This window comes from Danio rerio, chromosome 5 (assembly GCF_049306965.1).
Source record: "Danio rerio strain Tuebingen ecotype United States chromosome 5, GRCz12tu, whole genome shotgun sequence".
NCBI classification, from domain to species: Eukaryota; Metazoa; Chordata; class Actinopteri; order Cypriniformes; family Danionidae; genus Danio; species Danio rerio.
The window spans coordinates 20,461,022-20,483,837 of NC_133180.1; the positions used below are offsets into that span (position 1 = coordinate 20,461,022).

Genomic DNA, 22,816 nt, shown 5'->3' on the forward strand with positions numbered 1-22,816 from the left:
GGGTCCACACGCACTTCAGGTCAGAATAACCATACTTCCAAAAACGAGTGCTGTGTAGCAGCAGTGAGGAGATTGTAAATACAAAAGGAAGTAAGGATGTCGACGGAGTGGCTTTTTGGTTTCTTTTCTTGTGCATCCCAGCCACTAGCTCCCCATCTGAAAGATTTTTTTGCATAGCTGGGTAATGTAGTCATCCAACTTCACAATTTTTAATGTTCAGTATGTATTTGAATTATAATGGACGGTTTCCTTTAATTGAAAGCTTAGATTTGATTATCATAATTTGTAATTTTGACAGAGTTTGAGATTTACTGTATCATTATTATTATTATTATTGACACCTTACTACTTAATTTATTGTAAAGAGATAAGATATTTTGATTAGGTATTTTTGTTGTTTACTATTAAAATGATCTGCTTGTTAAGTGTGACATCACGTAAAACGGCTTCCGGGTCCAATCGCTCTATCAAACGGTATGGGGAGACTCATTAAATTATAATAACAAACATTTATAAAGTGCTGCAATATTTTCGAAAATCACAATCAAATTATTATATAATTTATATATATATATATATATATATATATATATATATATATATATATATATATATATATATATATATATATATATATATATATATATGCCTAAAATCTCAAACCCGAAAGTGATTAATTTTTATAAATTGTAAAAATTTTGGTATTTGTGATACACCATGATTTTATATAAGATTCACTTTAATGTGTGATAGCACTAAACAGTGGTCATAAAAAAATATTTGAGTAGCGGCTAGGACCCAGAAACAGTACTCCTTACGTCAACGATACGTCATGACTTAACAAGCGGATTTGCCCTAGTAATGTTGGTAAATTAAAATAAAGTGGTTAAATTTAAAAAAAATCCTAATTGTTTTGTTAAAATATTCAATAATTATCAATACCAAATCATATGAAAAATAATGATCATTAGTTTTTTTTTTTGTTTTGGCAATATCTCTCAGCCTGAAAGGGTCCTAGTGTCCCACCTAAATCTGTGTGCGTGTGTGTGTTAGAGAGAAAAAGCAACACCAAACAGAGAGAGCATGTCCAATGTGCATTGTTTCATTGAATTAGAATGTTAGCATTGGCTTTTAAATGGTGCCACGCGGAAGAGTAATGCAAATTAAAACTTCACGGGCTGTCTTCGAGTGGAGATTGCCTAAAATGTTATTTCCTCCGAGAAGGTCTCAAGTATCACGCATGTTATTCATGTGCATTTTAATTTGACTCGGAGCCCCTGTGCTTATTAGCTCTGAGATTCACCTTTGATTGGGTACTCGCTAGTATCCAAGGGGAATTAGCTAAGTAACCCGAATATGTTTTGCCAGTTCACCCTGAGCGGAGCAGGAAATGAATCGATTAAATCCAAAGCCAAGTGTGGCCTTAACTAAATATTAGATTTAATTTTGGACAGCTTTTACTATTTCAACAGGGCCAGGCTGCTCAACACTTGCCTTTATTGGTTGTAATTGTTTATATCCCTCATGTCATTGGAGCACTGTTTTTTTTTTCTTCATAAGTCATATTTCTATCACTCTTTCTGTTCGTCAAGGATTCCCAGAAATGTAATTAAGTGGATCATGTGTCCAACTCATGTTGACATGAACTTTGCGCACTTTTGAGTGAACAAACCCATGTTATGTGTCTTGCGATCAAACAGACATGCAAAGAAATCAGGAGGATATGAAAGGGAACTATGATTTTGATCATAACCCACATGTTTTTGTCAGTGGTGGATGAAGTACACAAATCAAGCAGAGATACCCTAATCAAGTCTTACTCCAGTACTGAATGTATGAAGTCCTCCTTTTCAATATTGCCAAGTAATACAAGTACACAAGTGCTTGGTTTTTGACTGACTTTTACTAATTTTATTCACTTAAAAATAGTAAAAGTACTTGATGATGAATATTTATTTTGCAAGAAAGTTGAATGATCAACATTCTCTTATACTCTAATAACAACACAGATGAAGTGAAAACATGTGAAGCACCATTTACATGCTGAACCCTAATCAGATTGTAAAAACAGTGAATTGTTTACCGATGACAGACTCTGAATAAATCTTTTGAATCAGTGAGTTGTTTACAGGAGACTCACTCTGAATGAATCATTTGAATCAGTAAGTCGTTTACTGGAGACTCACTCTGAATGGATTGTTTGAATCAGTTAGTTGTTTGCCGAAAACTCATTCTGAATGGGTCATTCATATAATTGAGTTGTTTACAGAAGACACACTCTGAATGGAAAATTCAAATCAGTAAGTTGTTTACCTGATTCTCTATGTAAATGGATCATTCGAACCAGTGAGTTGTTTACTGGAGACTCAGAGAGACTCACTGTAAACAAATCATTTAAATCAACAAGTTGTTTGCCGAAGACTCATTCTGAATGGGTCATTTGAATCAGTGATTGTTTACCTGAGACTCACTCTGAATGGATTGTTTGAATCAGTTAGTTGGTTACCAAAGACTCACTGTAATTAAGTCATTTGATTCAATGAGTTGTTTGCCGAAAACTCATTCTGAATGGGTCATTCATATAATTGAGTTGTTTACAGGAGACACACTCTGAATGGAAAATTCAAATCAGTAAGTTGTTTACCTGATTCTCTATGTAAATGGATCATTCGAACCAGTGAGTTGTTTACTGGAGACTCATTCTGAATCGATAATTTAAATCAGTGATTTGTTTACCAATGACTCATTCTGAACGGATCATTTGAATTAGTGAGTTGTTCACTGGAGACTCACTCTAAATGGATCATTTGAATCAGTCAGTTGTTTACCAGAGACTCACTCTTAATGGATCATTTGAATCAGGCAGTTGTTCACTACAGGCTCACTCTGAATGGATCATTTAAATCAGTCACTTGTTTACCAATGGCTCTCTCTGAATAGATTGTCTGAATTAGTGAGTTGTTTGCCAGAGACTCATTCTGAATGGATCATTTGAATCAGTGAGTTGTTTTTTGGAGACTCGCTGTGAATGGTTCATTTGAATCAATGAGTTGTTTGCTGAAGACTCATTCCAAATGGATCATATGAACAAGTGGGTTGCTTAAAGGAGACTCACTCTGAATGGATCATTTGAATTAGTGGATTGTTCACTGGAGATTTACTAGGAAGTGTAGTGGAAGTCATTTTGTTTTAGAATGTATTGTGGCAAAAGCAAAGGTTTTCTAAAATATATATATACTTTGATAAAGTACAGATACTTGAAAGCAGTCCAATCAAATCAATTGTTCTTGAATCACTTTTAAATCACAAGCTCGCAAAATCAAGAGTTGAATCAAAAGTTTGATCAAGCTCACAATTTAGAAATAATTTACAGCTCTATTTAGCATTGTGCTTTCGTTCATAAACAGATCTTAATACAGGATGTAAATATTGCATCACATTTCAATTCTTGAGTAAAAAGGGTCACAACTTACTATAGTAACCATAGTTCAATAGGTATTGCCAAAATGTCTTTTCATCAGAATTGTTGTCCCCACTTACGTGTGCAGTCCATTTAGCAATTAGTGTGAATGGTTAGCATACCTATTTTTATCAGCCTATGCAAATCAGAAGTTTCTCTCTCTCTCTAGGACTCCTGGTCTGGACAGACAGGTTCACAGTCCTGCTCTATTATTGTCATTAGTGAGTGTGTTTGAGAGGGGCAGAGATCTGAACCCGAGCCTGCGGTGCAGGAGGTCTGGGGGAGGACAGCCGCGTTCTTTCAGCTCTCCACTCAATTAGAGCCAGAGAGGCACACAGAGGCATGCTGGGTTAATTGTAGAGCTTCAAACAGCTGCCACATTCAGGCTTCCATTGTGCCGGCAACGGTTGTTACGGCGACTGGGGGCCTGGGTTAGTAATCGCTGAGTAATCAGTGTGAGAGAAGAGCAGATGACACGTCCATTAGCAACAGGCAGGTATTGTTTAGAATACAACGACACCAGAAGCCCCTCATGCCGCTCTCCCTCTCTCCAAAGCCCACTTTTATGAAACCACTCTGCTGAGAGGGTGACAGAGAGAGAGAGAGAGAGAGAGGGGCATAAAACCCTGCTTGCTATTCATGCAACTTGTTGTATTTTGTGTGTTTAACCAGGTCACAACTAAATGGTGTTCATCCTACATGGAATGGAATGTTTATATTAGTGCGTTTTAGTGAACTCAAAATTGGTTGAAAATAGCAAATAAAGATTCTGTATATCTACACATTTGGGTTACTAGGAGCAAATTTTATCTTTACTGTACCTGTAATCTTAGGGTCCTTTCACACCTGCCTTATTTAGTTCGGTTGAATCGCACTAGAGTTCGTTTTCCTTCTTGGTGCGGTTTGTTTGGGCAGTTGCTAATGCAGCAATCTTACTCGAGTGTGCACCAAAAGCGGACCAAAAAAGCGTACCTAGAACCCCTGGAGGGGTTCATTTGTGGTGAGTGTATGATCTGAACTAAAACAGACCCAACTGCAAAAAGTTCTGCACCTTTTGGACTAATCCACATGTCGTAGGCCGATGTGCTGTGCATTATGGGATATGGAGGAAAAATATTTGTTGACAGCGCTTTACCAACAGTGAGAGAGGGGGAAAAACATTCCCTGATGGATCGTAGGTAATATCGTAGGTAATATTTCTGCAAGATGACCATGTCGCAGTTAAGCTAAATTAATTCACACCTCCTCCTTAAGTGACATGCGATGCATTAATGCTTTATTTTACAGCCACGGCTGCGCTTGCTTCTCGAAATGTATAGTTTGTCTAAAGCAGAGATGCAATCAATCACTGCAGTCGTCCCTCCATAATAAAAAGCGACATTTTGTGTCTGCCGGTTTGTTTACTTGTGGGGGTCCATTGGCATTTTCCCGCGCATGAATTCCGATAAGCAGTTTAGGAACTATGTTCAACAACATCTGGCCAATGAGAGATGTGGATTTTGCATTTTAGTTCTTTTCAACTGGTTCGGACCAAAGCCAACAGTGTGGTGTGAAAACGACCCAAAGACGGCAGAAAATGCAACAATGTATCATTTACTGCCCTTGGTCATGACCAAATGAAGCGAACTACAGATGTGAAAGCACCCTCAGTCGTTTTCAGTTATAGCTGCGCAAACAGTCCAAAAAGCAGTACTCCAACAGATAGTTCTCTTTCAGTACAAAAGCGCTCTAAATGTGTTAAAGTGTGAGTGAACTAGAAGTTGCTGAAACTTTTATCCCAGTATGCTGATGTACTTTCAACTGAAATTGGGTAGGGGCGGGGCTTTCTTTTTGTGCATCATTCCCTTTTAGCAAACTAACTGTAAGAGGGGTTTGGTTAATATCATGGCTGAGGTCAAGTTGATCTCAACAGAGAAAGACCACCACTCCTCTTTTTTTAGTGAATTAACTTTCACTGATTATTGTTCACCGAAAGAATAATAATAAATAACATAATAAATATTGTAAATTTGGTTTCACACAGACTTTAAGGCTTTGCCAAATTTAATGTTAATTAAGCAGATTCCTATTAATAAACATGAAAACATTTACATGGAGGGAAAAAAAAAAAAAAAAAATATATATATATATATATATATATATATATATATATATATATATATATATATATATATATATATATCTGACTTGAAAATGTTTCTTTTATGTGCTCTTTTATATTCCAAAACCCATTAAATTTCTTCACCACAAGAACAGTGCAGTCACATTGGGCCGTTTTTAATTACATTTTGCAGGTAAAAATGGCATAGGCGGCTTGACAAATTTGGGCGGTTTTGACTTATTTAACAAAGCATAGCTGTGTGTTCCCACTCCGTTCAGTTAGCAGTGACCAGTGCATAGCACAAACCGCGTGGCCCCACCCGCCCAACACCTGCAGTTAAACTAATAACAGTTTATCACAACACTTTTATCGATGATTTTATTCTTGCAATTTACAGCAAGACAAACTTGAAGCATTGTCTGGTTGACAAGTAGCACCTAATTATGTTCAAAAGAATTTAAAACGCCAAATAGGATAATTTTATACCCCATTTCGAAAGTAAAACATACTCTAATAGATAGTGTAATGTGTGCGTGAGAGGGAACAGTGTTTCGATGTGATGTTAAGGTTATGTGACTGCTGGTGTATGGTTAAAATTATAACGGCTAAAGTAGGTTAATTTAGATTTTTTGTGCGTTTGGGCGGGATTTGGGCTGTAAAAAGTTTGCTTTATCTGGAAATACTGCACAAGAAATTCCAAATTGTTGGATATAATGTTCAGATTATGGCAGTTTCCCAATATATGGCACATCATTTGTTGAAATACTAATAAATATGTATTTTTAAAAAAGCTTAACATATTTATAAGTGAATTACTTAATAGGAAAATGAAAAACAGAATGCAATATTCAGAAACAGGTATTGTTTTGTGAACAATCTTCCAAACAATCTTCTTGTTGTCTCGTGACCTTATTTTACCTCAATATATCTCATTCAAGAGTCTATCACCACTGTAGGACATATTTTTCACACGTGGATTTATGCAAGTTAGGATTCAGTTGTGTTTTATTTGAAATGTAGTTTTATTGTGAAGTCAGGCAGCTTCGGTGAAAAAGAATCTGGGCTTGGCCTGAAATCGTCAGGGTCAGATGTCTCACATAAGCGCGGACACATAAAGATGATGTCTGTTCCTGTCTCAGCGTTTGTGCTGACCGCTCATACACTTTAACAAGCCAGGCTTTGAGAGGAGCGAGGGGGGTGTTGTGAACCTGCTGGATGTTGCATTGCATCTGACAGTGTATGTATGTGTTTTTCTCAGAATCAGTTCCTGTTTATCTGTGCCTTGCCACAACCCATATTTGTTGAGCCAAAGCTGATGCGGTTTTGTGTGTGTTCATTGTTCTGTTGAAACCCAGCGGCTGTTAAACCCCTTCTCTCCCGCTCTTGCAGACGTGATCGACGCGGGTGGACATTCAGAAGGTTTTATTTAGTCTTTCACCTCTCAACCGTAACAGACACAACTCAATGTCAAGTGTTCAGTGTCAGTTGTGCCTCGGTATGGCGCTACTCGTCATGGGAAATTGATATTTAGCAGGGATTAATTGTAAATGCGCTGTTCTGAAAAAATTCTGTTATTTTGTGTCACAACTTCTCTTTCATCTCTGCATCATTTCCTGCAGACGTCTCCCTGAGGATGCATGCACACATCTGGCCCCTCGCTTTCTCTCTCCCTCTCGCTTTCTCAACCTTGATTGCTTTAAAGAATGAATAAACAGCATATGTTGATTATTTACATTTTTTTTAGCATCTCTAGTTACAGTTTTCTTCTCGCTGATGTTCTTTGATAGCTAGTATGAGTTTGTGTTAGAAGTTCAACAATCTGTAAACTGATCCGCATGGGAAAATATTTCACATTGTGCAAAATTGCTGATTATGTGGATTTAGCCTTTTTGAGTGCTGGAAGTCATTTTGCAAACATTACAGTATACGAAATAAAATATGGCTCAGTGGTTAGCATTGTTGCATTACAGCGAGAAGGTCACTGGTTCAAGTCCTGGCTGGGCCAGTTGGCAGTGGAGTTTGCATGTTTTCCCTGTGTTCGCATGGGTTTTCTCCAGGTGCTCGGTTCCCCCATGTCCAAAGACATGCGACACAGGTGAATTGAATAAACTAAATTGTGAATAGTTTATGTGAGTGAATGAGTTTGTATGGATGTTTCCCAGTACTGGGTTGCAGCTGGAAGAGCCTCCGCTGTGTAAGACATGCTGGATAAGTTGGTGGTTCATTCCACTTTGGTGACCCCTGATTAATAAAAAGACTAAGCAGAAGGAAAATGGATGAATGACTATAAAATATAATGTAAATATAATAAAATATGTAAATTTAGCCCTCTAAAATGTTTCATTTTTTTGTCATAACATTCCTCTCTCCAGATGCATGAAAATCTCTCATGCTCTTTCTCTCTTAACCTTTGTTTAAAAAATGAATAAAAGCCTGCATAGACAGCTCCCATTTAATCTGGACCTTCATTTTTCTTTGCCCTCACATTCACTCATCCCTCTGATGCCCCCTCCAGTGCACATGCACACTCTTTCTGCTAATTAGAGTAGTGTTAATTGAGTATTTAGGATTATGCCGCCTGTGCTCAAGGGCGGTCCAGGCAGCGTGAAGGACATGCGTCCCAGCATTCCCTGCTCTCCGTATGGCTCCCAATGCACCCTTAGCCCAGGCTGACCTACTGTCCAAAGTAGGGCCTGCAGGCCAAAGTTGGCCCATGGTAACCTTTGGTTTGGCCCGCCATCCCATCTGAAAAGAGAGGGAGAATGATGGGTGGGTTGGCGTGAATTCCTTTAACAGGGATCGTCGTTTCGAATTTAATGTATACCCTTTTGTTTTTTTGTTTTTGTTTAAATGAGGAGCTACAAAAAAGGCAAATGAAATGAAAAGTTTCATATAAATCCGACTTTTAAAATGTAAATACTGTCACTTGACAGACAGAGAACAATGCACAAGACATCGATGAGCAAATCAAGGCAAAGGCAGAAGCAGCTCAACTAGTGTATTCAGCATTAAGCTCCACTGTGTTATAAATGGATTTGTTTTTGTTTTTACTATAAGTAGATTATAAAACAATAAAATGATAATGCATAATCATTAAATATGTTTTAAAGCAACTTTTTCTAGTTATTTTAAAATAATAAGCAAAAAATTAGAGAATTTAATTAATAATAATAACAATTCCTTACATTTACATAGCGCTTTTCTGGGCTCTCAAAGCGCTTTACACAATGGGGGGAATCTCCTCATCCACCACCAGTGTGCAGCATCCACCTGGATGACGGCAGCCATTTTGCACCAGACCACACACCACAGAACAGCTGATTGGTGGGGAGGAGACATAGTGATAAAGCCAATTATGATATGGGGATTGTTAGGAGGCCATGATGGACAGAGGCCAATGGGCAAATTTGGCCAGGATGCTGGGGTTAAACCCCTACTCTTTTTCGAAGGACCTCCTGGGATTTTTAACGACCACAGAAAGTTGGGACCTCAGTTCAACGTCTTATCTGAAAGACGGCGCTCACTGAGCAGTATAGAGTCCCCGTCACTATACCGGGGCATTAGGACCCACACAAACCGCAGGTTGGGCGCCCCCTGCTGGCCTTACTAACACCACTTCCAGCAGCAACCTAGCTTTCCCATGTGGTCTCCCATCCAGGTACTGACCGGGCCCAGCCCTGCTTGGTTTCAGTGGGCGATCATTTGAGAATTGCAGAAAGCTAGCTGCTGGCCGTTTTATTAAATGTAAAACGGTTTGATATATTTAACTTAAGCCCACTACCCTCAATCAAGTTTTTTTTTGATCTACTCCATGACAGGACATCGGCGTTTAACTTGTGGGTCTCTGCAGCAGGATGGCAGGGAGATTGCGGATATCAGGTCTTGTTGTGTGTTTGTGTGCGTGCACAGGCTCTCTGGTTGGTGTGCGTCGGCGGTAATGAGAGATGGCATTTAGAGAACTGCCGCTCTGACACACGGGCACTCAGTGCCAGCCGCGAGTGATTAAGGACAGAGGTCATTCCGCTAATTATCCCCCTGCCATCCTGCTTCCCGCAATCTTTCCCTCCCGTCCTCCCCGAGCGCTTTGTGCCTGGCAGGACGGGATCATTTGTCCTTACGCCAGAAGAGGAAAAAGGCACAATGCATGACTGAATGCACTGGCTGAGGACAGCACTGATATTAGATTGCTGGTAAACGTGCGCCATCATAACAGCCGGCAAAGGCGATGGATCATATCCGTAAAGCGAAGAGGAATAATCGGCAATAAATGGACAGGACAGGGCCAGTGTAATTTGGTTTGCTCTCTCAGTGTTTGTGGGATAGAGCACACACACACACACACACACACAAGGCAGCTCCTGTTCTGTGAGCAGGCGAGGAATGGATTGCTGCCTTCCTCAAGGGAAATAATTAATCCGTACAAGGCTGTCGCATGTCGAGATGAAGCAAGTGTGAAGCATTTTGCCCAGGAGGCACTGCAGACTGTCGCCCATGCAGACACCTGTTAGATCTCCTGCCCCACATTAGCATACGCAACACACTCGTACACACTGCAAACAGGAGAAAACCACAACACGCTTCACTCCACCGAGCCTCTGTGTGACTTAGCCTGTGTGGTTTCGTGTCTGCCTATTTACTGGAGTATGTTTTGTTTGCGTTTGTGGCGTGTTTCGCGCTGTGAACGTCTCTCTTGTGTGGATCTGTTGTCGACTTTATCGTGTGGGTGCATGTGTTTAGGTGTGAATGTCTGTGTTTATCGCAGGACGCCATCTGCGCTGTGCTCGCAAGCGTGATCAGAGACATTGAGCACCAATAAGTCACGCAGGTCTGAGCTGATGAAAGATCTCACACTCGCTCTCACTCGGGGATTGGCTTACGTGACAGATAATGTTAGTGTAATATCTGGGCAGGGGGGAAGTGTGAGGAAACAAGTCAAACAAGTCATGTTTGAAAGTTCAACGTTTGCCCATCTGGCCCTTTCTCATATGGCCTTTTCATCAGGATAAACAAACATTAAGTTAAAAACTTGGAACTGACTAACCGGTGGTGAGTTCATTCTGATTATTTACATAAATGCACAAAAACAAATGCATACATTTTATATCAGATTTAAAATGCAAATATATCTTTGAAATAAATATAATTTGTCTTATAAATGCACTATATATATGCAACCATTTAACTTTCAGTGATTTCTGTGGTTATGTGACTGAAAGCTGAATGATTGCACCATCACTCATTGTTAAAGTGATAATTTTAAGGGGTGTATAATTACAGAGTACTGTAGTGAATAATATATATTGCATCTTGAATGTTTTAACTGATTGTTTTATCAGTGGAATTAACTCTTTACTGGCCAAAAAAATTTTTAAAAATAAAAATAAAAAATAAATAAATAATAATTATTGTTTTAAACGTTTCTTTTCAAAAAATGGTCTGTATTTATTTTGATCATTTTAAATGTGGGTAAATTTTATTTAACAACATTATTTAAAAAAAAAAAAAGTACTGTAGTGTATAATATATAATGCAGCTTAAATGTATTGACTGATTGTTTTATCAGTAGAACTAACTCTTTCCTGGCTAAAAATAAATAAAAATTAAATTATGAAAATAACTAACTAACTAACTAACTAACTAAATAATAACCATTTAAAAAAGTTTCTTTCCAAAAATAGTCTGTGTTTATTTTGATCATTTTTAATGTGGGTAAACTTTATTAAACAACAACATTTTAAAAAATGTACAAAGTACTGTAGTGTATAATATATAATGCATCTTAAATGAATTGACTGATTGTTTTTTCAGTAGAATTAACTCTTTCCTGGCCAAAGTATTTGATAAAAAAAATAATAATAATAAATAAAAATTAAATAAATATAATTATTGTTTTAAAAGTTTCTTTCCAAAAATATTCTAGGATTATTTTGACCATTTTTAATGTGGGTATATTTTTTATGTTTTTTTTTTTTAGGTATTGATAAAAAAAACATTATCAGTTTGGTTTATACACTGTCAAATGATTGATAATCATGTTAATAGTACTTTCCATATAATGTTGAACTAATAACTTGCTGCTGGGAAGCATTGTGTCATAAATAACATAATTGTGTCAGAGACAGGAAGAGTGAAAGGGCACCTATTATGAAATTCAACTTTTTTTAAGCAGTTTGGACAGAAGTGTGTATGTATAGTGTGTCTACGGTCATATTAGTGTGATATAAAGTTAACAAATCTCTTTTTTTATTTCCTGACATTAAAATAAGACCAAAAGCCAGTGATTTTCGATGCCCATCACACCGTGATTTATGAGTGTGGTTTTTCCCGCTGACTAAATTGATTGGCAGGTGTCATATTTCTATAACAACATGTATAAATGTTCACAGAACATTTTTTTATTAAAAAAACTTGCAATATATCTGTTTCAACTCTCTGTTTAAATATCTGTTCCAACTCTCTGTGATTTTTATAAGTTTAAAACGTTTATCAAACAGAGCATGTTTGTAATAAAGACAGTAAAATCGATGTGTAATTCGTAACAGCCATAATCAACACGGCCGCATTGTCAGTAAGCAAACAGCATTTGAGTGTGACTCATCATTTCAGGAAGGCTTGAATAAACTCCAACTCAAATATATACATTAAACTTATTATCTTCTGTAGAAAATATTATGGACTTGATCATGTGAACGTAAAATGTAACTTGGATCAAACTGTGCTAGAAACATATTGGTAGCTTGAAGCACAATCAATAGTCCAAAACATTGAACTATGTGTATAACATAACAGATAATGAATATTCCCATTTCTGAGAGCCCAGACTCTGCGTGGGCCAGTTTGTACCTTGGATATGGACATAATTATAATTTAAAAAATGTTTAGTACAGAATCACCAATCAAAATCGGTGATGGCTACTTCAAACTTGTTTGTTTGCCTCTCTTTTTCCCCTCACCATCGCTGTGCTCATGGCTGCAGTAATAGCCAGAGGCCTTTGTGGGTTGGAGCAGCTCTCTATGGGTCTGAAAGGCCTCTAATCCCTGTGGCCTGTGAAGTGTGAAACCCTTTGATGGCAGGTCGGCTGCTGGAGGCTTTTGCCTGTTGACAAACAAGAGCAGGCCACATAGAGAAAGACAGCAACAGCAGCTTTATCTATTGTACGGGAGGGTTCAACGGAGCAGTTTAGGAATAGAAAATATGGACCTGTCACCTCCAAAACACATGGCAGAATCAGCATTAGCCGAGCTTTAAAGATAATTAGCACGTTTTGGCCCCCATCGTGAAGCGAGATGGGAGGAGAGAGATGGAAGGCAAAGAGAGAGTGACATGGCAGAGCATGGCTCCTTAATTAAACCATGTGATGATCAAAGATAGTCACCCTATCCGACCCCCCTCCCTCACGTAAAGGAGATCAGAAAATTGGCTCGTCTATTTGCATATGGACTAGCGATGCTTCGTTTTTTGGGAGGATTTTTTTCTTCTCCTTTGGATGCAATGAAGTGAGGAAACTGTCAGTCTTTGTATCACACACACACACACACTTGAACACGCACAAACTCTTCCCACCCACCCTTCTGTGTTGGCTGTCGGGGAAACATCAAAGCACTGCGGCGCTGCTGTCACCGAGGGGCTTGAAAGTGTCGGCCCCTGTGCTGGCCCTGCATGGGCTGGACAGATGCTCGACAGCCCCCATTTCATCTGACCCATTTAGAACACCTCCAATTAGACTGTGACAGCGCCGAGACGAGCATCCTTTCATCCGCTGCCCAAGAAGATGCCAGCTAACATACGCGCTTTAAACACTCTGCAGACCTCTGTAGCCTCAGGAATGCTTTAAAAAGAGAGTTATTAGACATAAAAGAGCTAGTCTGAGATGGGGGGAATGTTTGGGGTTGTTTGTTTGGATGTGGCCTGAAATATAACCCAGCTTTTATTTAGAAATACATAGCCTGGATGGTTTTAGAAAAACAATGTGAGCAATTTTTTAAAAATGCATATCCATTTGAAGGATACTCTAACAAAACATGCACAGATCAGTCTGGATATGAAAGAAACCATATGTGTATTGTGAATAGAGTTATTAACGTCATTTGGTGAAAAAATGTTGTTTGTTTGTGAGTTATTGATGTCATGTGGTCAATAAGTTGTTTTTCTGTGATATAAAACCCAGAAGACGTTGGTCATGCCACATGACAGCAGCTATGTTTTTGTACAAAGATGCAAATCAAATTTATGCTCAAAACTGAAATATCACAAGACATCATCTTGAATATTTATCTTGATTATTTATATTACAAGACGTGCGAATAAAGCAGCGCTTCCAGCCAACGAGTCAAGCAAACAAAATCGTTACTTCTTTATTAACTGGCACCAAATATCAAAAGTAAAAAACGAATTTGCTGCGGTATAAGAAGCTGCGTGAATCTTTTCTTCATTTAATAAATGACTTGCGCCACATAAGACAATGCCAACAACACGTAATAAACGCATGGTGGCTTTTGAAGGCCTGAGACGCAGAGCTCAGATGCTCTTGACAGTTCTGGAGGTCATCAATAACGTCATAACAATAATACTGAAATGGTTAAGGCATTTTAGAATGACCAAAACAACATTTCAGATGTTTTACAATGTAGTCAGCCTCTTGGTTTGTCCATTCACACACATTTTATCATCACATGATATCTTTTAATAAAATCACATGACTTGTTTTATTGTGCATACTGGAATTTGTTCGGTAAAAGGGTTTCCATCATAGTTTTCTTATCGATTAAAAAGTTTATCCTAGTCAGTTGCGCACATGTTTTTTTATGCGCATTTTCGAAAATAATGCACGTCTTAGCGTTTCCATCAACTGTTTTTTTTTTAAGTGCATATCCATAATACGCATAAAAATAGCTGGATGGAAACATGGCTAGTGAAACAGAAGCATATATCAACAACAAAAACAGCAGCAGCACAAACGGATGCAATTTAGTATATTTTGGCCTTCTCTAGAGTCCTGGTTCCAGTTCCATTTCTGAGGAGGGCCACTCAAGCAAGACATCCTATAAATATACATGAAATCAAAGCGATTTGGGTAGAGGAATTGCTTTGATACGTCCACTGGAAAAGTTTGCGCAGCTGCTAAAGTTTTATTTTTTGTGTTTAAATCAAATTGTGTAATCTAGAAAAATGTAGGCATTATTTTATGGGTTTTAGGGTTTCTTAACAGCAGAAGTCATCATAGTTGGGTAAATGTAGATAGCAGTGAATGGGAGAGTTCCATAAATACCATTTTTGTTTGCTTTCCAGTTTGATCAAATAAAAAAGAAAAACTTCACAATAGAAAAAAAATTGTCTATTAACTATCGCCAAAGGACAAAAGAATGTTGCATGTACTATCCTGCTTATAGAAGCTGCAATACAAACACCTTGTATAGTGTCATTGCATCATTTTTATCTTATTCAATGATGATACAATACAAATTAGAGCTTTATGAATGCGCATAATAATTTTTTAGGAAGTCTAAATATTAAAAACATTTGAGGATGTAAGATGCTGGTCACCTTCTTGTTCTTAGATATCTTCAAATGTGTACAGTGGTCCCTCACTATAACCCGGTTTACTTTTCACAGTTTTGCAGAATTTTTTGTGTAGTTTGACATGCGTTTTTTTTTTTTTTGTTTTTGTTTTTTACTACTGTGCATTGTGTTCTGCGTACTGATTGGCTGTAGACCATTGTCAATCAATCTTTTCCATGCTGTGTCTCCTGTGCAGTGCAGAATGCGTTCAGCTTGCCAAATTCACAGAAATCTTCTATCACTATCAGTGTGACTCTGTGCTGCACTGTATGATTGCAAGTTTTCTCCGCACAATGTTGACAAAACTTTCTACACCGTCAAAGGCACCTGCGGTAGCACCCAAAAGGCACAGGAAAATGCTAACCATTAGTCAAAAAGTTTAACTTCTGGACATGCTGAAGGAAGATGGAAGTTACGCAGCTGTAGGGCACCATTACGGAATAAAAAAATAAAGTTCAAATGATTTTGATTCTTGCTTTCACTCTATAATACTGGACTTATTTTTCTACAAAGGAGAAAGAAACTTTGAGAGTGTTTAAACGAGAGGAAAGTGTGAAAATGTTAATGCCTGTCTGAGAAAGTGTATAAAGTGTGAAGTGAGGGGTCTTACAGGCATAAAACATCTATAATAATTGTAAAATAATAAAGCTGACTACTTTGCGGATTTCGCCTATTGTGGGCTATTTTTTTTCAGAACATAACTCTTGCAAATAACGAAGGACCACTGTATATTATTTTTATTTCTAATATAAGGTAATGTCTACATTTATAAACATATAAATTTGCCAGATCCTTAAAAATGCTTTCTTGGACAAATTAATTGCTAAACTTTTGTTTTCTTGACTCTAGATGTTTCACTTCTGGCATTTTTAAGCACAAGCCATTACATTTTAAGGGCTTAGAGCACACGGATGATGTAGATTTAGCTGCTTGAGTGATTGACCTGTGCCAGCTTAATGGAAGCTAAAGTGGAAAGGATGTTTGAAGAATGACAGTCAGAAATGCGACAACTTCCTCACAGCTGGATCCCTAGAGTTTTGGAAAACCACTCTGACATTTGCTGATGCTGTCATTTGTGGCAGTTTAATTTTAGTCAGAAAGATAAAAACAACCAAGAAATGTGCATACTTTCCTTGGGAAAAAAAAAATCTATAATTTTTGAGTGTGTTGGTAGTCATTTGTGGCAGTTGATTTATCACTTGTAAATTGAGTGCTTTGCCCGCTCCCCCTCTGCCTTTTTTGTAGCACTGAACTAAGTAGCCATGAAATTGCCTGAATAATGTCGTTTAAATCCAATCTCACCACGGCCCTTCACCTCCGCTCATCCTCTGTGCTGCCTCTCACAGCTCTTTTTCCTTGTTTCCTCTGAATCCCCAAAGCCCCTAGGTTTCTCTGAAATGCCTGATTCAAAAGCCTGATCAAGCCAAAACTGAGTCCAACTACAAGGACACTTTGTCTTGCCGTCTGAGTACTATTAGACATTAAGGCTTATTGGGGGCTTTTATCACTTCCTGCCCTACCCAACATGTAGGTCTTTGCGTTTTAATAGGAGTGAGTCAGTTTCGCAGCACAGCGCTTTTAATGGATATCTCAATCATGTTTTATGACGGAGCTCTTGCTGTACGTTTTGTCTCGCAGTTTTTCAGTACAGGCTGGGAAAAGAAAAAGAAAAAACCCGGTTAAGAATTCCCAATAGGTGGAGTTTTCGGGGGGGTTTGTGGGAGGGGTAATGTAGGTCTGTCTCTTCATTTGGAGATGGTCTGATTGAATAATTGAGAAATTGGCCTGGCCAAGGCTAAGACCTACTGGTGCTACTTATAAATCTCAAATGTGTCAGTGCAATTAAACAAGTCTTTTATCCTCCTTACTTCCTGCTCGCTCTCGTTTCCGTCTCCAAGGGTAACCCAATTTTGAACAATAGAGAGGCCAAATTAATTTCACAAAGCACTGGTTTAATAATGCCTTAGGTGCCTGATTTTGAGTTAAAAAAGAGCTATTTATCCAGGGATAAACCTCCACTGGAACAGAGAGTGAGGGAGCTGTGTGAGGAATTAAATATAATTTCTATAGAGCTGCTAAATTTAAAACATTCAAGATCCATCCACATAATTTGTGAATTATGTATGTGCGGTTTTACAATAATTATTTTGTATTCTAGCAGAGATTTTTGAAGCAGTTTCAACTGCAGTGAAGAATTTAAACACCAAAGGTCAATGCCAAATACCAAACGTGTAGCTAAATACACACAATATGTCTACAAGTTATTGAACAGGCTTATTTGGATAAAAGAAGTCCAATCGTTTGTTGAAATGATCAACTTTCAAGAGCAAGTCATCTAGGGTGATGCCCAAGGTTATTACACACCTCAGGGTAATGATTTTGTGACCACAGGGTCTTCGATGGAATCATAGTATATAGTAAATAGAGTGCCAATTTAGAACAGTGGTCCTCAACTTTTTTATCACTGCGGACCAGTGAACGTTTACTAATTTTACCACGGACTAAAACATTGCTGTTACTCTGATACAAGTTTTATTTTGAGTTTGGGTGTTCTGTGTTTGTCTGGAATATTTAGTCTTATGGAAATGTTTATATTCTGCTGAAGCTGATTGGTCAGTTCTTGTCACGTGACTCGCAGTGCGCTTAAGAGATTCATTCAACTGTGCGTTTGGGCCTCAAAAGGTCACCGTCATGTGCAATCTCCTTAGGTTGATCTTCTTACACCGCTACGGTGGATACACCTGATTTGTTGACAAATGGGTTGCAGGATCTATTCTTTGACAGTTCGTGGGTCCTTCACTTTTCCCCTTTGCAAAGAAACTTTCCAAAGACGTCTGTTTATTACTCATTTTGCTGCTTGTTAGTTAAATTTGGGCACTCAAGTGACAGAGATGTAACCTAGAGAATAGGGTAATTTTTCAAAATAAAAGACTTTTCAAAACAAAAGATGGTTCAGACTTAGATAATAAATAAAACAGAAATAATTAATCATTTCTTGTGCGGCCCGATACCAATTGATCCAAGGTACGTTACCAGTCCATGGCCCGTTGGTTAAGGACCACTGATTTAGAAGACTCTCTAGACCTCTGATTTCTGATTAAAAAAAGGTTACCAGAAGCTGTCAAGCTCCTAGAATTTAACACAACTGTAAACTATACAAATCTCTAAAAACGTACCTTATAATTTTTTTGTGTGTGTGTCTTGCAGGTGAGCTGACTGTCCCCATGCCCTCCCCGCGCTACCCCAGCGCAGCAGAGCTGGATGCCTATGCGCAAAAAACAGCCAGCAGCCCCCTGTCCATCAAGATCTTCCCCACCAACATCAGGGTTCCCCAACACAAGCACCTTAACCGGACTGTGAATGGATACGACACCACGGGACAGCGCTACAGCCCCTACCCCCACCTCCACACAGGGGGCTACCAGGGTCTGTTAGCAATCGTCAAAGTCTCATCATCATCATCCTCATCCTGCTCATCTTTTGTACCCTCCGCAAAGGGCGTCCTCAAAAACTCAGAGGGCAGGAGGACTAAGTTGTCTCCTGCGCAAATAGCAGTGGCTCCTTATCCACCTCCCAACAGCAGCACTTTAGGTCATTGCCATGGACAGATTGTGTACCACACAGGGCCACCCAAACCACCAGAGGCCACCACTTTATCGGTCCCACCTAACGTCACTGTGGCTGGCTCTGTGATCCCTGTGGCAGGAGGCCGAGGACTGAATCTCCCTCCTCAGTCCAATCTTCCCTCCATCCAGAGCATCATTTACCAGATCAACCAGCACTGCCAAGCCCAGGCTCTGCAGCAGGTGTGTCAGAACGGGACGTCTACGGGACCTCCAAACCCCAGCCCTTCCAAACAGGGCACCACTAACTCCTCAGGGGGGACCTACGTCACTGGTGTGGCTCCACAGGGAAACATGCCCTATTCAGGGACGGTGATACCAGGGCAGAACGGGGAGGTCCTGAAGGCCGGGGTGTATCCCGAAGGTATGGACTATCTGCTGTGGCAGAAACAACAGCATCATCATCAGCAGCAGCAGGCAGTTTTGAGGATGTACAGTGGAGGAAGTGGAGGCGGAGGTGCAATCAGCAAGTCGCCAGAAACCTGTGGCCCGGTAGGGTCCATTATGCTTGGAGGGGCGCAGGTGTCCTCTTCCAGGGGTTATCCGATGACGGCCAGTACGAGTGGTGGGGGCGGACTAGAAAAAGTCAGCTCCTCTCCTTTGAACTGTGTTGGGATGCATGGGAACTTTTCTGTCGGCCAGTACTTTGCTCCTCCATGGAACAGTGTTCTGGTGACGCCAGACAGCGACTGCTACAACCCACAAGAGCTGCCAGGAGCTACAACCACAGCTGGACCGGTAACCGGACACAGGGAGCTGGGATTCCCCCATCATCACCAACACCCTCATCATCATCATCACCACCATCACCAACACCATCATCACCACCACCCACCCATAGACAGCACAGGTGGTCTGTGCTGCAGTTTGCCCAGTAAGAGTCTATGTAATACGTCAGTGTTGAGCAGCAGTCTGCAGTCACTGGAATACCTGATCAATGACATTCATCCCCCCTGCATCAAGGAGCAGATGCTAGGGAAGGGATATGAGACCGTGTCTGTGCCGAGACTTTTGGACCACCAGCATGCGCACATCCGCCTCCCTGTTTACAGATAAGAGGAGACTTGGTATGACCAATACAAAAAGCGACTGGAAAATCTTTAATCACAAACTGCAGTTGTTGCCATTGCCTAGATTTGCAGTGGAGTTACGTGATCCTGCTCAAAGCAGACTGGGGGAGATCTGGATCAAAACAAGCTTGGGTGAATGCTGGAAAGCCAATCGGTGCCTCTCGGCTCAGAGCTGGGAGAGAATAGCTGGCTAGAAATTTGGAATGTTCCTAAATGTGGATTCTGTGATTCTATTTTCTCTCTCTTTTAGCCAAGAGGGAGTTTTTTTGATTGTTTTCCAATTGTTTCTCTTTCTTTCCCTTTTGAATTGCTTTATCAGACTAATATTTCTTTTTGGTGACAGTCAATGGTTTAAATGAAGTAAACATGGCCTCTTCTCCTCCCAATATCGAAAGTTACCAATCGGATGATATAACATGATGAAGATGATGGTCTTAAAGCACCACAGTTGTCTATAAGAGATACGGTTGAACCTCTGGTCACAAAACACTGTAAGGGGTAACTGTATGCGCACATTACATTTCAAAAGACCAAAAAAGCAACTAGATCTGTGCTTTTAGCTGACATTAATGGGTAAAAACCTTAGCGTTAATAGTTTTTTTAATAGAAATTGCACTGCTTGGGGTGTAAAAATGTGTGAGTCTTGGGAGGTTGGAAATTAGAGGTTTGAATATAATGTATTTAAAGAACTTGAAGACTTGAACCTATTTTTGTTGTTTTATATATATTTGTAGTATATAATATGCATTGGCTGCTAAGGGAGTAAGAGTGTAAAATGCTTAGTTTTTTATGTTTCGTTAATGGTCTTTTGTTTTGATTTTATTCTCCTTTGGCTGCAGTATACGTTTCTGCTGTTCTCACGGTGTAATCACCACCGAGAGCTAAACAACAGAGCGCTCATTTATTTACCTACACTGGAAACAAATCTCCAAATAAGCAGATATGAAAGGAACGGGTTGTTGGAAAGCTCTGAAATGAGACCACCCTTATTAACAAGGTTAGGCCGATCAGGTCTTTTGGGAAAGAAACAACGTTATGAACGCATTCTGAATACCGAAATGAATCCGATTTGGAATTCTGAAAATGAGCTGTCTGTTGTTGGTAATCTTGATTGGTCAGGGATCAAATTACTTTTCCCTCACGGCTGCAAAGTTTTTTTGAGCCCGTTAAACCAAGGTCTGAGGGAAGTTGACTGTCTGAGGTGTCGCTTGACCATTCCTCTTTTTTGAAACGATAAAAACAATCATTGCGGTGCCTCTCTGGAACGGAGGTGGAGGGGATGAGTGTTTTTCTCAGCTTTGTGCTAGCGGTTTCAAGCCGGGTTGAGGCCACTCGTAAGCTTTGTCTCAACACTGAAATATTTATTCCGACTGTGACTTTCCTGTGAATGTACTGCACTTAGATTACTGAGAAGACTAATGCCTTGTGGGACAGAGAAGGGGGAAATAAAGAAAAATTGGACGGGCACAGCGGTCCATGGCGTTAAATTAGCATTTCTTTTGTCAGTCAAATTTCACCGGTAAATTGAATTTAGAAACTCGAGAGAGGCGACGGGGGGTTTCTGGCAGAGGCAAAAAGCTGGCTACAGTCTAGATTTATGAAGTGCAATTATTATGACTGTATTAACAATTTTGTTTTCTCTGAGCTTACACCAAAAAAAAAAGAAAATGTAAAACTACAGCTGTGTCTACATTCCCAATGTACCACATACTCATTCCCTTCTTGTTTTGAGGTGCAAAATAAAATGATTTCAAGAATTTGAGAAAAACAGTTCTTTGCTTTGACCTTGTCTCTCTTTTATTACAAAGATGAAATTGCCATGCACACACGGAGGCAGTTGGAGAAGTGAAAAATGAATTTCTTGCAGAGATATTGCCATACCCCTAAATAAGCACTATAGTTTTTTTCCCTACTAGAAATTGTTTATCTGAAGCCATTGTAACCCTAGGTCAGGGGTGCCAATTTCTGCATCTAGGGGGACATTGTCTAGACAGTTACTAGACCATATCCCAAATGATACCCTGAACCCTTTCAGTCCACACTTGTCTGGGAAACTGGCAAGCCCACATCTGCATTACTGAAAAAGCTAAATTTGGGACTTTTTTATAATTAGGCAATGCCAAATACAGGTGTAATGAGAGCCTGAAATGTTTTGAGCTTGTCCGCTTTTGACCACTTCTAGAGGTAGTCAAAGAGACCCCCTAGTTTTTTACGATTATTTGGGGATTTTTTTGTGGTGAAAATGACTGATTTTGTGTTGGTAATTCCCAGAAATTTGCGGACAATTTTATATATGTATATAAATTATGTACCGTTGAATTATTACCCCCCACAAAAATTATTTATATATATATATATATATATATATATATATATATATATATATATATATATATATATATATATATATATATATATATATATATATATATATATAATTTACCATGTTAAGTATGTTAGGTGTGCAATCTGACACAATGACAATGACACAAATCATAAAAGTAAAGCTTCTTTATTTTGGTCTCTTATCAAGACCAGATCTACAACAGATCTAAAATGATAGGGATTCAGCCAAAGGAAGGTTGTGTAACTCTTATTTTAATCCAAGATCTTACTTTCTCTCAGATTTTGCTCCCCAGAGCATCTAACATCATGTACCTCACATATACTGTACATGCGTTAGGGCTTCCTCTACCATAATACACCTAAAACACGAATTGCCATAAAACTTGTCAATAACAGATATTGGAAAAAATTGATGATGTTGAACCCAGACCAGGAGACTCGAACAAGCAGAATTTCTGTATTGAGACGTGTTGGTTAGTTTGCAGTCATACCACACAGGGAAGCGTTTTCTCTCGTTAACAGCAGGGTAAGAGTTAGACAAAATCATTTATCGATTTTACGCACACTATAATACCAGCCATACATGTATTCGCAAATTTGGTTACGACAGCGGCTGAACCAATTAGCATGAACCATTAATTGCACATGGAAATAAAT

The 22,816-nt window shown here is 39.1% G+C and overlaps 1 protein-coding gene across 9 annotated transcripts in view; it reads left to right on the plus strand.

The window, feature by feature from the left end:
* fam222aa (family with sequence similarity 222 member Aa) overlaps positions 1-21,581 on the plus strand; it is a 245,401-nt gene extending 223,820 nt beyond the window's left edge. For 8 of the 9 annotated variants that reach the window (XM_073951075.1, XM_073951076.1, XM_073951077.1 and 5 more), the window contains one exon: positions 18,328-21,581. In XM_073951075.1, the coding sequence (XP_073807176.1) occupies positions 18,328-19,799 (1,472 nt within the window). In that variant the 3' untranslated portion in view covers positions 19,800-21,581. The remainder of the gene's footprint in view (positions 1-18,327) is intronic. The other variant, NM_001126454.1, reaches the window with a different exon arrangement.
* The last annotated feature ends 1,235 nt before the right edge of the window (positions 21,582-22,816 follow it).